This window comes from Anser cygnoides, chromosome 1 (genome assembly GCF_040182565.1).
Source record: "Anser cygnoides isolate HZ-2024a breed goose chromosome 1, Taihu_goose_T2T_genome, whole genome shotgun sequence".
Lineage (NCBI taxonomy): Eukaryota > Metazoa > Chordata > Aves > Anseriformes > Anatidae > Anser > Anser cygnoides.
The window spans coordinates 96,747,013-96,761,336 of NC_089873.1; the positions used below are offsets into that span (position 1 = coordinate 96,747,013).

The 14,324-nt window shown below is 50.0% G+C and overlaps 2 protein-coding genes and 1 long non-coding RNA gene across 8 annotated transcripts in view; 2 read left to right on the top strand and 1 right to left on the bottom strand.

Moving 5' to 3' along the window:
- GRAMD1C (GRAM domain containing 1C) overlaps positions 1 to 4,245 on the top strand; it is a 49,322-nt gene extending 45,077 nt beyond the window's left edge. For all 6 annotated transcript variants that reach the window (XM_067003401.1, XM_067003396.1, XM_067003407.1 and 3 more), the window contains 4 exons: positions 863 to 920; positions 1,440 to 1,550; positions 2,478 to 2,583; positions 4,037 to 4,245. In XM_067003401.1, coding sequence (XP_066859502.1) covers positions 863 to 920; positions 1,440 to 1,550; positions 2,478 to 2,583; positions 4,037 to 4,114 — 353 coding nt within the window. In that variant the 3' untranslated portion in view covers positions 4,115 to 4,245. The remainder of the gene's footprint in view (positions 1 to 862; positions 921 to 1,439; positions 1,551 to 2,477; positions 2,584 to 4,036) is intronic.
- LOC136791664 (uncharacterized) lies at positions 734 to 5,469 on the bottom strand. Its single transcript, XR_010834057.1, has 2 exons — positions 5,333 to 5,469; positions 734 to 858 (listed from the first exon to the last, which is right to left on the bottom strand). It is a non-coding gene; the product is annotated as an uncharacterized lncRNA (long non-coding RNA).
- On the top strand, positions 4,806 to 12,086 carry ZDHHC23 (zinc finger DHHC-type palmitoyltransferase 23). Its single transcript, XM_067003442.1, has 4 exons — positions 4,806 to 5,009; positions 5,324 to 6,025; positions 6,611 to 6,778; positions 7,622 to 12,086. Exons 1-4 carry the CDS (start codon positions 4,903 to 4,905, stop codon positions 7,887 to 7,889), a joined length of 1,245 nt encoding a protein of 414 aa, XP_066859543.1. The 5' UTR covers positions 4,806 to 4,902; the 3' UTR covers positions 7,890 to 12,086.
- The last annotated feature ends 2,238 nt before the right edge of the window (positions 12,087 to 14,324 follow it).

Consider the following 14,324-nt stretch of genomic DNA (forward strand, 5'->3'; position numbering starts at 1 on the left):
GTGTGTTCAGCCTTGCATAAAATCAGTTAGGAACATGCGTAGTCACTATTATGGGGAACACATGATGAAATCAAACCTAATCCTACCTTCCGTTTTTGAAAAATTAAAATAAAATCCTAAAATGCTGCACAGTACATGTGTAGAATTGAAAATGAGATGGGATCAGAAACAAATGTAATCTGATTTTTTGCCAAGTTGCTGAAAATTTGCTTTGCTTTTTCTTCAAACTGCACATCTGAGTCGTGAGATGATTAACTGTCACTCACTGCTTGGCCTTAGCACCTCATACTTGATTTTGTTGGTAATGTTGGAGTCCATTTTCTATCTGTTTTTGTAACTTCTATGTTACTGAAGCATTTTTTCGTAGTTTTACTGCCACTGAGTATGACAGACTTGGACTCAGATGGAACAAGTTAAAGGGGAATTTGATTTAGCATTTGTTGGCAGGAAGTCTCATTTGGTCAGGAGAACAAGCAGAAAAGAGCAATGTTGCAGACTGTCTGCTAATACGGGACCAGCAGTGTGCGTGCTGAATGAGTGGTGGTAATGCATGGGCTGCAGCATCCTCAGGCCATCCGGGCTTAATGCGATGTCCTAGAGCTGTGTTCCCTGCAGCATACTGGAATGGAGGGAATCCTCCTGAGGGAAGAGCCTGGCTCTCTAGCTGACTTGTCTGAGATGACTGCGGAAATGACTGGGTGCATTAAGTCCATTCTGGAGAGAATCTTGTGTACCTGTGTGATCTGTTGCTTTCCTCAGAAGTTGTTGAGCAGTTCTGTGTGTGCAGTGCTGGGCACTGACACGTGTCTGTTAGGGGTGTTCTTCAGGACTTCTTAACCTCCTTCTCTTCCATGCCCTCTAGGAAGGAAAAGAGATCCTGTAAATAGGACCACCACCATCATTGTAGTAATGAGTGTCTTGTAAGTACTCGCTTGCATTAAATCATGGTTTAACTCAATCTCAGCTTGGTGTTTGTCTGTATCTGCCTGTACCTACCTCACTTGCACATTAACATTGCATGTAGCAGGATAAATCCTAACCGATTTTGAATGTAAATTTAGAAACTTGGGTAGAAGTGGAAATGGATTGACTTAAGAAGTGACAGAGAATGAAAACGCTGCTTTGACAAACTAGTCTGTTGTAGGTTTACCTATATCTGATCCTACAAAAAATTCCAGAACTTAATTCATTCCCATTTTGACAGCTGCAGAGGAGGCACTGCTGTTGCTTCATGAAGGTTGCTGTTGCACAGCTTAAAGCTAACTGCTGAGAATTGTTTGGGTAAATCTTTCTTTTCAGTATAGCACTGCCCCATGGCCTTTGGCCCCAGAAGCATTCACTTTTCCTAGATGTTTGTAGCCCAAGTCTCACTTCTGTAGCGTTCTAACGGTAATGGCAAAGCCTGTCTGACTTAATTTTGTTCTCTGTTCTCTCTGCAGTTTGCTGCTGTTGGTTTTGTTGAACATAACGCTGTTTCTCAAACTGTCAAAGATAGAGCACGCAGCTCAGTCTCTCTATCATGTCCAGCTTCAGGAAGAAAACTCTTTGAAGTAAGTTGAATACACAGTCTTTGCTTTTGTTCTTCCTCAGCCTATGACAGAATCTGATTTAAAGAAATAGATTTCAAACAATGAAACCTGGTGGTACGTTTTCAAAAGCTGTTAGGGCTTGTTGCTCTTCTGTGGTCTATGCTGATATCCGGTGACATGTCTGACTGCATTTTGCAGTAATAAATTTCTCCTTTGACAAGCTGTTTTTTGGGGAAGTGTTAACCTTAGCTTGCATTTATCACCCTGCTGTGACTCATCTGCTGTGAATATTGTAGTGCTGATCACAGAACTGAAGTATTCACTTCATCCTGTGTGAACCAGCATGATCTCAAACATCACGTTAAAGGTTCACTTAGCTTTTTAGCTTCCATCTCTGTGCATCTCTTGCAAAATCCCTTCTCCCCCTCAAACTTATATGTTAGGTGCCTTTCATATTCAGATCTCTTTAAGAGGCTCAGGTATTGCTCCTTCTCATCGATGTGTTATAGGTAAACAAGTTACAAATGATAACCTGATCTTGAGTATGGAGGCGGTGTGGTGACCTCCCATGGTGAAGATATAGAGTAACTGATTTAGAGTAGCTTCCTTCATAAGAAAGATCTTACCATCTTGGTCCTTTGGGGACCCAGGAGTTGGACTCAACGAACCTTGTGGGTCCCTTCCAACTCGGTTATTCTATGATTCTGTGATCTTAACTGTGAGAACTTAAATTGTTGACATAATGTGAGCACATTTGTGACTGCCGCTACAAAGGCCTGAGGCAGTACCTTCAAGTCAACAGGAAGCAGATTTGAACTGCAGACACCTTTTTATGTGGCTTTTGGAAAAGGATGTCCTTAGCAATGGTGGTAGAGTAATTGCTTTTTGGTGGATAGGCACAGGGAGGTGCTTGTTTCGTGTTTCTGATGTCATCTCGATCTCTTTCAGCATATCCCCAGAAATGGTATCAAAAGAGGAGATCCCTCAATATGATAAGGAACAGGTTAAACACGTGAAGGGAGTACTAAGAGATTCAATTGAAATGCTTGAGCAGGTAAGTCTGCCAGTCTTTGCTGGTGATACTCTTGTTTTTCAACAACTCAAGTTTTCTCCCTTATGCCAGGATAACCTTTTTTTTTTAAATGTTTTCTGGTGCTAACTAAAGTTTCATGCCTACTTGGCCTCAGTTTTGTCCTAGGCTTGAATTTGGTACAAAGGCAGTGCTCATGTTTCCGATGGATTTTTCTTTGGGCTAGAATTAAATGGTCATATCAATTTTCTTAAACCTGTCAGGTACCTTTTATTGATGAGATCTGTTGATGGATTTTTGAATCGTGACAAAGCAAAGATTGGAGTAACTCAAAACAGATCCTCTTTTCTGAGACGACTCAAAACATAACTAAGTATTTGCTTACCTCACTGCAGGGTTTCTTCAGGCAGGTTTATCTAGGCTTTTGCTCCCCTCTACCCATCTAGATGTTGGTGAGAGCTTCACTTAATGGGCCACCCAATCTCTGGTCCTGAAGTCGAGGGCTGCTAAACCCCTCGGCTGAAATTACAACTCAGCAAGTGAAGGACAGTGAAATTCATACAGCAGTTTCTACTTATAACCTATGAATGTTCTGATTTTAAGCTCTTTTTATTAAATCTTAAAATGTGACAGAAGAAATTATTAGATTAGGAAAGCTGTGGGGGAGTTCACATGTAGCTCTATCCATCAGCAGTTTGCTCCGTGCTCTCCCACGCACTAAAGGAGGGTAGAAAAAAGCCAGTTTTGATATTCCCTGTTTAGAGGTGTCTCTGCACAAAAAGCTGCTATTAATTTGTTAACCGTTTTGGGCACAACTTGAGATGCTTCCAAGTGCTGGAGACTTCACTGTAGAAATTAATTTCCTAGTTTCCATTCCTTCTTCAGTTTCTTTGCCTCCTACCCAAACAATTGTGAATGCTGAAGCGTTAAACTGCCTTTTTGAATTTTCGCAGTGTGAAAACTTTTAAAAGGTGGAGTGAGAACTCAGCCACCTCTCCCATCCCAAATAACGCTTTTGTGGGGAAGTCACGCCTCATCAGTGTCCTTTCACCTTGTGTTTTCTGAGGGTTGTCAGCAACCTAATTGCGTCTTGTGTATCAAAATGCACTGGAAGGGCTGGGTACTAAAAATTTTATAGATTGATTATGCCTTGCTGCCATTTTCCTTCAAGTATTTGCCACGAATGTCAACAATGACTGAAAATGAGTGGGGAAACTTCTCTGTGCTATTGTATAGCAGGGTGTTAAGACTTTATCATATTGTGATGTTAGTAATTATAAAGCTAATAATTACTAACAGTACAGTATGATGAACTGCATAGAGTGGTAGCTGTTAAGAAAGCAGAGTACAGTGACTCCTTAAAGAGAAAGGAAGCAGGAAATGGGATGGAATCCCTCTAAGAAGAGGAGGGAGGGGAACAGGATTTTCCTGATGGTCCTTACCAGCAGATTGATTAATTCACTATTTATTTCCCCAGCTGAAGCTCTCCCTGTCCATGCTCCAGAGAAGCTTTGATCACCTGAACAAGACCCAGAGCAGCAAGCCCGACAGCTAATGCCTGCCCCAGCCCTCAACCCCAAGGAGACGCGTGCTCGAGGACTCGTGGGGCAGGGACTGTACCCGTCCCTTCCGGACTCTTTTCTATGGCGGCTCCGCAGCCGCACGGAATAAAGCTTTCTAGAAGCAGCACGCTGGCTCTGCGCTCCTGTAGGGGGTACCCCCCGTTGCGGGGGTACCCCCTGTTTTTGGGGGCTGTGCTCCTGTAGGAGGTACCCCGTATTTCGGGGGGCTGTTTGCCCAGCAGCACTGAGCTCTGCAGGCAACGAGCCGGGTTTGTGCTGGGCAGATCTCCTCCCCGTGTCAATGGGGAGGTGCCCCCAGTGCGCAGGGCGAGGTCCCCACCACGCCCCCATCGCGCCTGTGGGGCCGCGCCATCAATGAATGACCCGCGCGGGAAAAGCGCTGCCCCTTTACGCCAGGTGCCGCTACGTCACGCCTAGCCCCGCCCCGCCCGCGCAGCCATTGGCCCGTCCCGCCGTCAGCTTGAAGGGACCCAGGGCGAGGGGGGGGAACCCGGCACACCTCCGCGTTGGGGGCGGGGCCGGGAGCGCGGGCGGACCAATAGCGGCCGGGCTCCGCCGGAGGGGGGCGGGGCCTGCGGGGAGGAGGCGGGGGCGGGCGCGAGGCACCTGCTGAGGGGAGGGGGCGGGGGCGGGGCGGGCGGAGAGGTGCGGCCGCGCCCCTCCCCCCGCCCCCCCCTCCCTCCCTGCCGGTCCCGTCCCTCCCCTCAGGGCCGGGGCACGGCGGGGAGGGAGGGAAGGAGGTAGGGAGGCGGCGGCGGCGATGGAGGAGCCGCTGTGCTGCTGCGAGTACGTGGACCGGCGGGGCCGGCGGAACCACCTGGCGGCGTGCTGCTGCGACTGCCGGGAGCTGGACGAGGGCTGCGACAGGTAACGGCTCCGGGCACCCCCCCGTCCCCCCGCCTTGGGGTCCCCTCAGGGAATCCCCTCAGGGAAGCGACCGTTGGGGTCCCCTCAGAGAATCCCCTCAGGGAAGCGACCGTTGGGGTCCCCTCAGAGAATCAACCGTTAGGACCCCCTCAGTGTGTACCCGCTCTCCTCCTCTCCCTGCCCTCCCCTTTCCTCTTGGGAAACTTTCCAGCCCCCTTCCCCACAGTTAAGGGGGGTGGCTGCCTCTTCTCCACAGAGATCCCCCCAGGTGTTCCCTGTGTTTTCCCTTCGCTGTGTTTTCCCCCCCCCAACAGGTGGCTGACCTGCAGGTCCCTGCCCCCAGGCGCTCTGGAGAGGATCGCCGACGACGTTGCGGACCGCTGCCGCGTCCCTTGGTTCGCAGGGGCCGTGAAGATCAACATCAGCCTCGTGCCGCCGCTCGTGCTGCTGCCTGTCTTCCTCCACGTCGCGGCTCTGCACTTCCTGCTGGGGCTGGTCATCTTGACTTCGCTTCCCGTGGTGGTGCTGTGGTATTACTACCTCACCCACAGGAGGAAGGAGCGGACTCTCTTCTTCTTGAGCCTGGGACTCTTCTCCTTGGGCTACATGTACTATGTCTTTCTCCAGGAGGTGGTTCCCCGAGGCCACGTGGGGCATTCCCAAGTGGTGCTCCTCACCTCTGGGTTAGTTCTCATGCTTGCAGCCTTGTCACGAGCCAAGAAAGACCCCGGCTACCTTCCCATCCCAGCAGGTGATGGCAAGTCATCGCATCAGGATTTTCCCAACAAGAACCTTCAAGGGAGCTCCAACGGGCTCCACGGAGTCACTACGGCAGGAGCTGCCAGTGCCCGTACTGTGAATGGGGAGGCCAAAGGCTACTCCAGAGCCTCAGCTGAGGGGCCAGAAGGTGTGAGAAAGGACTGGTGTGCTAAATGCCAGCTGGTCAGGCCAGCCCGAGCGGGGCACTGCCGGCTTTGTGGCAGGTGTGTGAGGAGACTGGATCATCACTGTGTCTGGTAGGTTTTGCACAGCTGAGGCTATGTATTTTTTGTTCCTCTCCTTTTTCTTTTAAGTTAATGTCTTTTTTCCCCTAGCCTATTCCAAATGTTCAGTGATGTTCTTTCAAAAAGTAAATTTGCTGTTTAACTGTGACGACCGCTGCTAATTTCTACAGCGTATTTCAGAATTGCTCCTGGTTGTCTAAGTCTTCTTTGTCTTTTTTCTGACGTGGTCTGAGGAGCACTAGGGATCCTGCAGTTAACTTGCATAAGTGCTCACCTGGGAGCAAGGGAACCCAAAGCTGCCCGTGCACAGTACTGTAATCAAGGAGCAGCAGGTATAAATGCCTTAGCTTAGGATACTATGCTTCCTATAAGTTTCTGAGGCAAATAGTCTACCGCTCCTGCTGTACTGGTCTATTGACTTGTGCCTATAAGCTTTCTATAAAAAGCAGTAATGCTGCTTTGAAGCTGCCTGTGTTGTAGCGAGACCTTGGAGATGAGGTTCTCTGACAGTTGGGGGAGGGAGAAAAAAAGAAGCAAGCTCTTTTCTTTTTTCTTTTCTTCTCCCAAGCAAAGTAACTTCTTCTTTCCTTTTTGGAGGATTAACAGCTGTGTAGGGGAGCAGAACCACCAAGCATTCATCCTTGCGCTCTCCTTCTTCATGCTCACCTCTGTGTATGGGATTACGCTGACCCTGGACACCATCTGTAGGGGACGAACCCTGTTCGTGGCATTGTTCTACTGCCCTGGGGCCTATTCTGACTACAGGTGAGACGTCTGCACGGGAGAGAGCTGGGCTGGGAACTCAAGCCTGAGCAGGCAGCTTGGCTCCTTGCCTTTCCTCGTTCTGTGCTCACGGCCAGTGCTATTGACTGTCAAGCCTGACCAAAAAGTGCTCCTTAAAAAGCTCTGGAAAGCAAGGATGCATCTCTGCTTTTGCCAAGGTGGGGAGCCTGAGACTCAGAGAGCTCACAGTTTATGTCTAGGAAACTGTTGGAGGAGCTGGGATTTGAAGTCTTTATTTACTGCGTCCTATAGAGATACACCCTTTAGATGTTTGTTCCCAGTGAAGGGCGATAGTCTGACAGTCTGGAATCAGCGTGCTGCCTCGCTGAGGAAAGAGATGGTGTTTGTCTAGTGGCTTTGTCGCTCCAAGTTATCTGCTCGGTACAGACAGCATTAATATGCCTTGTCTGGCTGGGAGGGTGGCGAGAAGCATCAGACACGAGTTTGGAGACCGGCTCTGCTGCTGGTGCACGGAGCACGCTAGCATGAGTGGCTCTGCCTTCCTCTGTACTCCATCATCTGTCAGGTGCGAGCACCATCGTTTCCTCAAGTAAGGCTTTTACAGCAGTGAGAGCGAAGAGCTAGGTAGCACGACAGGAACGTGCAGGAGTAGCTCTGGTAGCGCTAAAAGCTGTCATTAAGTAAGCCATGAAGCTTTAATTTTGAGAAAGCCTTTAAGGATTATCTGATGAAAGCGGCAAAGCGAGATCGCTGCGGCAGATGTAGACGGGGATTTGAAAGGATAGCGATTACTAGGGAAAGTCGCTCTGAAGCAGCTGCTCCAAAACTAAATGGCTTCCTTCCCATTTCTTTCCCTGCTGCCAGCTCTGCTCTGTCGTTCACCTGTGTGTGGTACTGTGCCATTGTAACAGCTGGCATGGGATACATCCTCCTCATCCAGCTGTTGAACATCAGCTACAACGTGACCGAGAGGGAAGCTCGGCTGGCTCTGCGGGACAACACCGGGCGCAGGCTCCTGGGTGGGTTAGTGATAGACACTGGCCAGTACAACAGGGGCTTTCTATGCAACTGGGGCCACTTCTTGAGTCTGGGGTCTCCCCCTCCACTGCGCTCTGCCGAAGACATCGTCTGACAGCCTTTTTTCCTGCAGATGACGTTGACTGACTTTCTTTAGCGGGGGAACGGCCCCTTCCCCTAGAACTCCCCCCTCCACGCCCTTCCTTCGTGGTCGGTGTATGGGCTGCCCACCCCGTCACGGACATTGGAGGCTTTCCCAGGCAGAGTGGTTCTTCGCGTGCCATCAGCCAGCAATAGGTTGTGGAAAGCAGTAAGCCATATGCACAAACCTGGAGAGCAGGAGCCTGCTGCCTTTTTGCACTGCCGGAAGCTTCATGTGGCTCAGCTTGGCAGGAAGAAGAGCACAAGGTTTTGAGAACTTGGCTTTTTGTTAGGCGGGAACTCTGGCATCAAGAGGAACCTGCTGCTGGACTTCAGCGTGCATGCCGGTTCCTGCAAAGGTTAAGGAATCCCTGGCTCATACCTACATGCAGCATTTCAGAGATGTCAGGAGGGTGAACTTTTAATACAGATAACATGCACCACTGCAGAAGCCAGGCTCCTTGGCTAAAAGAGACTGTTCAGGCAGTCGCTGAGCAGCTCCCTCCTCTCTGGTGTGTTTTTTTCTTTCATTTTCTATTCCATCCAGCTCTGTATACATGCTAGTGCTTGTATTAAGTGCCTTTGTGAGCAACATTCCTGTAGGGCTTTGTAAGATCCTCTTGTCTCCTGCCCTGTCTCTCTGACTGGGTGAGAAGACGCTGTCATCTTGGATCTCGTCATTCTTTTTGTAAGCTGAGTTTTTGTTGGGTTGATGGCTCGTCTCATCTCCCTCAAAGTGTTTCTGCTCTGATGATGGATTCTGACGTGAGACAGCAGGTAAACATACCAAGGAAGAAGGAGATGTTTTGAAGCAACATGTAATGGAGTACGAGGGGGAAAACAGACCTCTGCCTGATGGTACTGCTGCTGTACAGAAATGACTCCTTCCTCCTTGAGAAGGAGGGAGTCTGCGGGAGCATAGGCACCTCTGCTAGCTGCGGCTTTGGTAGGCAGTGTTTTGGTTGGGGTCGCTTATGTTGCTAATAAGCGATCCAGTCTCCTCTCAGCCCAGTCAGTGGGGTCTGCCTCGGTGCCTGGCTTCTACTTTCTCAGGCCGGGAAGCCGAGGAGCAGTTCAGTGTCTGCGCGTGTAGGGAGGTAGAGGGGGGTGTGAGAGCTGGCTGCTTTTGGGGCAGCTGACCCATGGCGGCAGGTGAATGAGCGTGCTGAACATGTTCTGCAGGAAGGCCCTGTGTTCCTCAGCAGCCTGCAACTGCATTATTATTACCCAGACCTGAGCTTCAGCTGCAGTCACAAGGCTTTGGTGAGGATGGCTTCTAGTTTTGTGGGTGGGATTTTTGGTGTTTGTTTTAAATCCTTTCTGCGTGCTGGCCCTGCAGAAAGGTCTGGCTGGAAAGGCCTGCGACTGTGGCATGAGAGCTGGAGCTTAGGCCTAAGATTCAGAAGCAGTGGAAGAGCCTCGTCCTAGTTAGTTCCAGATGCGTGTGCAGCTTGCACAGCTCATGCTTCTGCTTGGGTGGCCGGCAGCTGGGGGGTGTTGCAAATTCAGTGTGCACCACTACCTTTTCTCCTAAGACGACAGCAGAATTACAGCTGTCCCCAGAGATCCCTGCCATCTTTGGTGTGTATGCTCCTGATTACATGTCCCAGTTTAAGGTGAAGACCACGTCCCTCTTTGTGCTGTTTGCTTTCCTCGAGCGGCACCTGCGCTTTTTATACCCATCACGTAACTGAGGAGCAGCTGCACTTGGGATGGGGCTGTGCAGAAACAGCTACCCCTTTACAACCAGTGAGCAATCTTGTTTGAGGTAAAGGGGACGCCTCTCATGCTTTTCCTGACTTTACTGGCCACACTAAGAGATTTCTGACCAATTCCCAGTGTGAATTAAAGGCACTCAGCTGGACTGTGCTATTCCTCTGGCAGCTAAGCATGACCTGACTGTTGGGAGCTGGAGCCTGACCCCAAGGAGTTTAGCTTTACACAAAAACCTCACCTCCGCACGCGTTGTCTAAGTGTTTCCATGGCACACATGCATTTTGTGGAGCCTCCTGAGATGATCTGAAGCTTGGCAGCCCTAGAGACTGCCATGCTGTGGGTTAGCAGGTTTGTGATCTTCTCAGACCTCGTCCTGCTGGCTCTTGGGAAGACAAAGCCAGCATTCCCACCTGGGCTAAACAACCCCCTGCCATGGAGATCAATCACATGTCCATGAGCTGAGCAAGCTGTGGGAGTGCTGTCAGGTTTGAGATGAGTGGATTCTCAGTCCCGCTGCTCCGGCTGAGAGCTGGGCAGGTGACAGACGCATTCCTCTGGCAGTGCCTGGCCCTGTAGTGCTCACTGTCCCACAGGTATTTGTTAGCACTTTGCAGCCCGCGTGCCACTATGGCCTTGTCCCTTGCCTTTTGGTGAGCCCTGGCTTACACCAAGGTTGCTGCAGTGGCATCGGCCGCGTGGACTTTCAAGCCCACTCTAATAGTGGGGTAAAGTGCCAAAGTAAAATTTATTTTTTGCACTCCTTCCAGAGGGAGCCAGAACCCTTCAGGACAGTAAAATGGTTGTAAGGCTGGGGCTTTGTGCAAGGAGAACTCGGTGCTGAGATCCTCCAGTGAACAGGAAGTTCGTGTCACTCTAATCTGCATAGCAGTGGTGACCCTTTCTTTAAGGACTTGGCTTTTGGTTTGTTTACCCTCCTGGCTTCTTCCTGAGAGGATTTGCATTGTGCTTTCCGTCTCCCAAGGCACACACAAAGTAACACGATCTATCGCCGCCTGGAAGAGCGGAAGAGTTGCTAGCTGTGGATGCACACTCTGGGTCTCTTCTTTTAATAGCCCTGAGAAGCAGCAAGAAGCCTTTGAAAAGGTAACGCTCCCTTTTCCACTTCCAGCGAGGGCAGACTGTTGGGATCCCTTGTGCACTAAGGGGCCTTTATTTATTTATTTTATTGCTGGGCTCAATATTGACCACTAAAAAATTAAAACCTAGTGCAGCCTGGCAGGGCTGGAGGGTCAGGTCAGTCCTCGGGCTCCCTCTTTCCCACTACCCCAGCCAGGCAACTCGCAGGCCAGGCGTTTGGCCTGAAGGCAGGGACCAGTGCCTTGCCCATAAAAGAGCAGGCACCTACCTATGTGGCAATAAGAAAAGTGTGCTGCTGGCCCTTTCCAAGCTTTCCCCATGTAGGAAGAGAGGACCCAGAGTTGATAAGAAGCAGGGAAGGATTTGGGTGATACCTAGCCTCTATGTTTCCCCACCTAGACGTGGAGATGAGTTTATCCTGCTTTAGCCGTGACCTTGTGAGGCATTTTTGTTCCACAATCCGCGTGGTCTTCAGGGCAACTCTTGAAGGGCCAGGGTCTTGATGTTGCTGCTGTTGTAGTGGTAAGCCCCCTGCGTGCGAATACCAGCACCCAGTAGTTTGGTGACTGTGCTAAGAACTGCACCCCATTAGATACTGCGCAACTGGTGGCTTTACACTGAGTGTGCTCTCTGAAACTGTGCTTCTTTGTAGACAAATCGCAGCCCCCCCTATAGACTGTTTTCTCCATTTAACTCGTCCTGAAATGACAAAAGTCACTCGTGAGCCTGAGTTGGTGCTGCTTGTGACTTCTGATCACATTTCAGCCTTCATGCTATGATGGTGCTTTTTTTTTCTTCTAAGTAGGTTGCTTTCAAGTGTCTTGATGAAACCATTTGCTGTAAAAATTTCTTGTAGAGATAAAATGGATACTGCCTCACTGCCTAATGTCTTAATAATGTGCTTGACTTTCTCTTTCTATATGAATGTATATTGCCTCATTAGGGCAGGAAGCGTGTGTGATTATGGATGTTTTCCCTATATTGCTTTCAGCGAAGAATTCCACGTTTTCCTAGGATTTTCTTCCACTGCCAGGATGTTTGTACAGTGAAACTCTTTCTCTGGACAGGTGAGGTTCTTTCTGAAGTGTGGGAAATCAGCTTCCCAAAATCTTTGTCTTTATGGAACTGCTTTTAATGATAACATGGAGAATGAATGACAGGCTCTGGAAGACCTGTCTGCCTTGGGGAGTGGGGTGTGTGTTCCCCCACCCTGGCCAAAGCTTTAGGAGGAAACTTCATGCAACATTTGTGAGCTTTGTTGAACGGACTGGTGTGTGTATGTGTGTGTCCAGTTTACATCTTATCCAGTGTTTTCAAATTGATGCAATTATGAATCAAAATAAATGATTGGAAATCATCCGTGAAGTTGCCTGTTGATTTATGCCACCCTGCTCAGCCAGGTGAAATGACTGAGTAGTGCCCTCATCTCATGGCTACTGTGAAGTGGGCATGGGGAACAAGGGAGCAACAGGCTAAGGAGAACCTAGGGAACAAGTGTTCTTGCAGTTCTGCAAATGCTGTTGTGCATTTATTCGTGTTGGGATGAAACAGAGCTGTTGGCAGTTCTCACGACCATAGAAGCTTGGGATACCTCCTCGTCCCCTCCAGTGGGGATTTGCACCAGGATCTTGAATTCTGAGAGCAATCTGTTAGCAGGCATTGAGTGTAATCTGACTGGGTTCCTAGCCTTTTTGTCCAGTGTCTTGCTTTCCCTCGTATACCTGCCCTTACAATGCATCCAGAACACTGAGAAGGAAGCTTCTGCCTTTAAACTCTTTTTAAGCCACGTTTGGAAATAACATGGATACTCCCTGTGCAGACAGTGGGAAGAGTGATCCTGCTGGCATCTTGGGATGTCTCCCGAAAGGCAAGATGACCTTTAACAAACAGAATCACAGGTGCCTTTGCTGGTTTCAAGAGTTCTGCTGTGATTTGCCCAGTGGCACTTCTCTCTGCTGTTCAGCCATTTCTCTTGGAAGGTCACTTTGTGCGCTTGTTGACAACGAGGACCTTTCACAGCAGTGAGCCAGGTCTCCACCCGTTGGTAGAGACTGGTGTGCCGATCACCAAAAAGCAAATACTTCAGGGGTCAAGGTTTTTGGGAAGGCATGTGAGTAAGAACTCTGCAGGGCAGGTGCTGGCTGGGGATGGGGAGAAGGGGAGCTTGCAATCACTTCACACTTGTGAATTTGCTGTTACACCCCAGTGGCAATGCCCCCTCTCCCTGCTCTGCTGGAGAAGGGATGCCTGGCTCTGGCTCTGCAGCCACCTCCCTCTCTGGCTAAGAAAAGCAAGGAGCTGACAGGAAGGAGTGGGTCTGAGCTGAGAGTGTGGGCTGATGACCAGCATTAAGGCACCGACATCCACATCTAACCGAGCGCTGAGGCGGGAGGGATGCTCCAGCACAGCTGCAGGCCGAAGCTGTTTGCTCAGCCTGACGTGTGTCACCTTCCTGCTGGGAACTGTTTGCTGGAGCTTTCATTGTCAAAGTTCTAACAGCATGCCGCAGATTTTAGGGGTGTCCTGTGCCGTCTGTCAACAGCACCATCAGGCACAGCCTTGCTTCTGCTGAGGAGGGATGGTTTGTTTCTACTGGGCATGGATTAAACAGGGAAGCTGAGGGGCTTCTCATCTCCCCTTGGATGGTGACTGGGGTCGGTAGGAATGTGCCTGATCCCTGTCCCTCAGCTGGGTTAAGCTGAGGCTTCAGCTTCATGCTAGCATGGGATTAGCCATAGCAAGGGCAAAGGGGTGTCAAAGCACAGCTCCTCCTGGATCTTCTGGATTCTCACTGCTGGAACCATCCAGCAGAAGAGCAACTTAATAGGAAAAGCTTTGTCAAAGCTACAACCCGAAAACCCTAGAAGTTGAGAGCATTAGAGACAAAGTCCCATTCTCAAAGGCAAATGCTGACTGTATGTCAAGTCCTGGGGGGAGAACTGTGCTCCACAGAAGCAGCATTATTTCTGGGGATGGTGAGTGGGCACAAAATGCCCAACAGTGGCAGTGTTGTTGGGGGAAGAATCTGTGGTTCATTATACTGGTGCACCCTGACTAGCTGAGTAGCCAGAGATTCAGCCTGTTGCTAGCCTCTCTGGCGCATTCCTCTGTGAAATTTGCCACTCTTCTGCAGTGCCTGTTCCTCCCTGCAAGACAAGTTATTCAGCCCTTTCTCAGCTTGTAGCTTCCTCTCGCAATCTGCTCCTAACGCAGCCAGATGGTCTGTGCTCGCCCACACGCCGTGCAGCACCTTCAGCTCCCTGCGCTTGGATAAGGCGCTCGTCTGACCCGCTGGTGGTCGGGTCTGTAAATCAGCCCTGGGGAGAGGGTAAATGTTAAGGTGCTGTGGAGGGAGGCAAGCTGGGCGTGACACAGTCTTCAGAAGGACGCTTGGGGTCTGCTGGACGGCCTGGCTTGTGTGGGAGGGGAGGCTCTCTGGCCAGATCCCTGCGAGCTCTCTGTACGGGACTTCAGCCCAGTGCCTCAGCTTCCGACGCCTTCACACTGAAAACTCACTTGTGCTCGTTTCAGATTTGGGTTTATTGGAAACTTTCACGGCATACACAGGATTTAAAAATTATCCAGTACAATGGAT

Excerpts from the sequence above, each read along its gene's own strand:
- ZDHHC23 (XM_067003442.1), top strand. The coding sequence starts at position 4,903 with ATGGAGGAGCCGCTGTGCTGCTGCGAGTACGTGGACCGGCGGGGCCGG. Across the intron at positions 5,010-5,323 it reads CTGGACGAGGGCTGCGACAG|GTGGCTGACCTGCAGGTCCC; the intron begins GTAACGGCTCCG and ends CCCCCCCAACAG. Across the intron at positions 6,779-7,621 it reads GGGGCCTATTCTGACTACAG|CTCTGCTCTGTCGTTCACCT; the intron begins GTGAGACGTCTG and ends CCCTGCTGCCAG.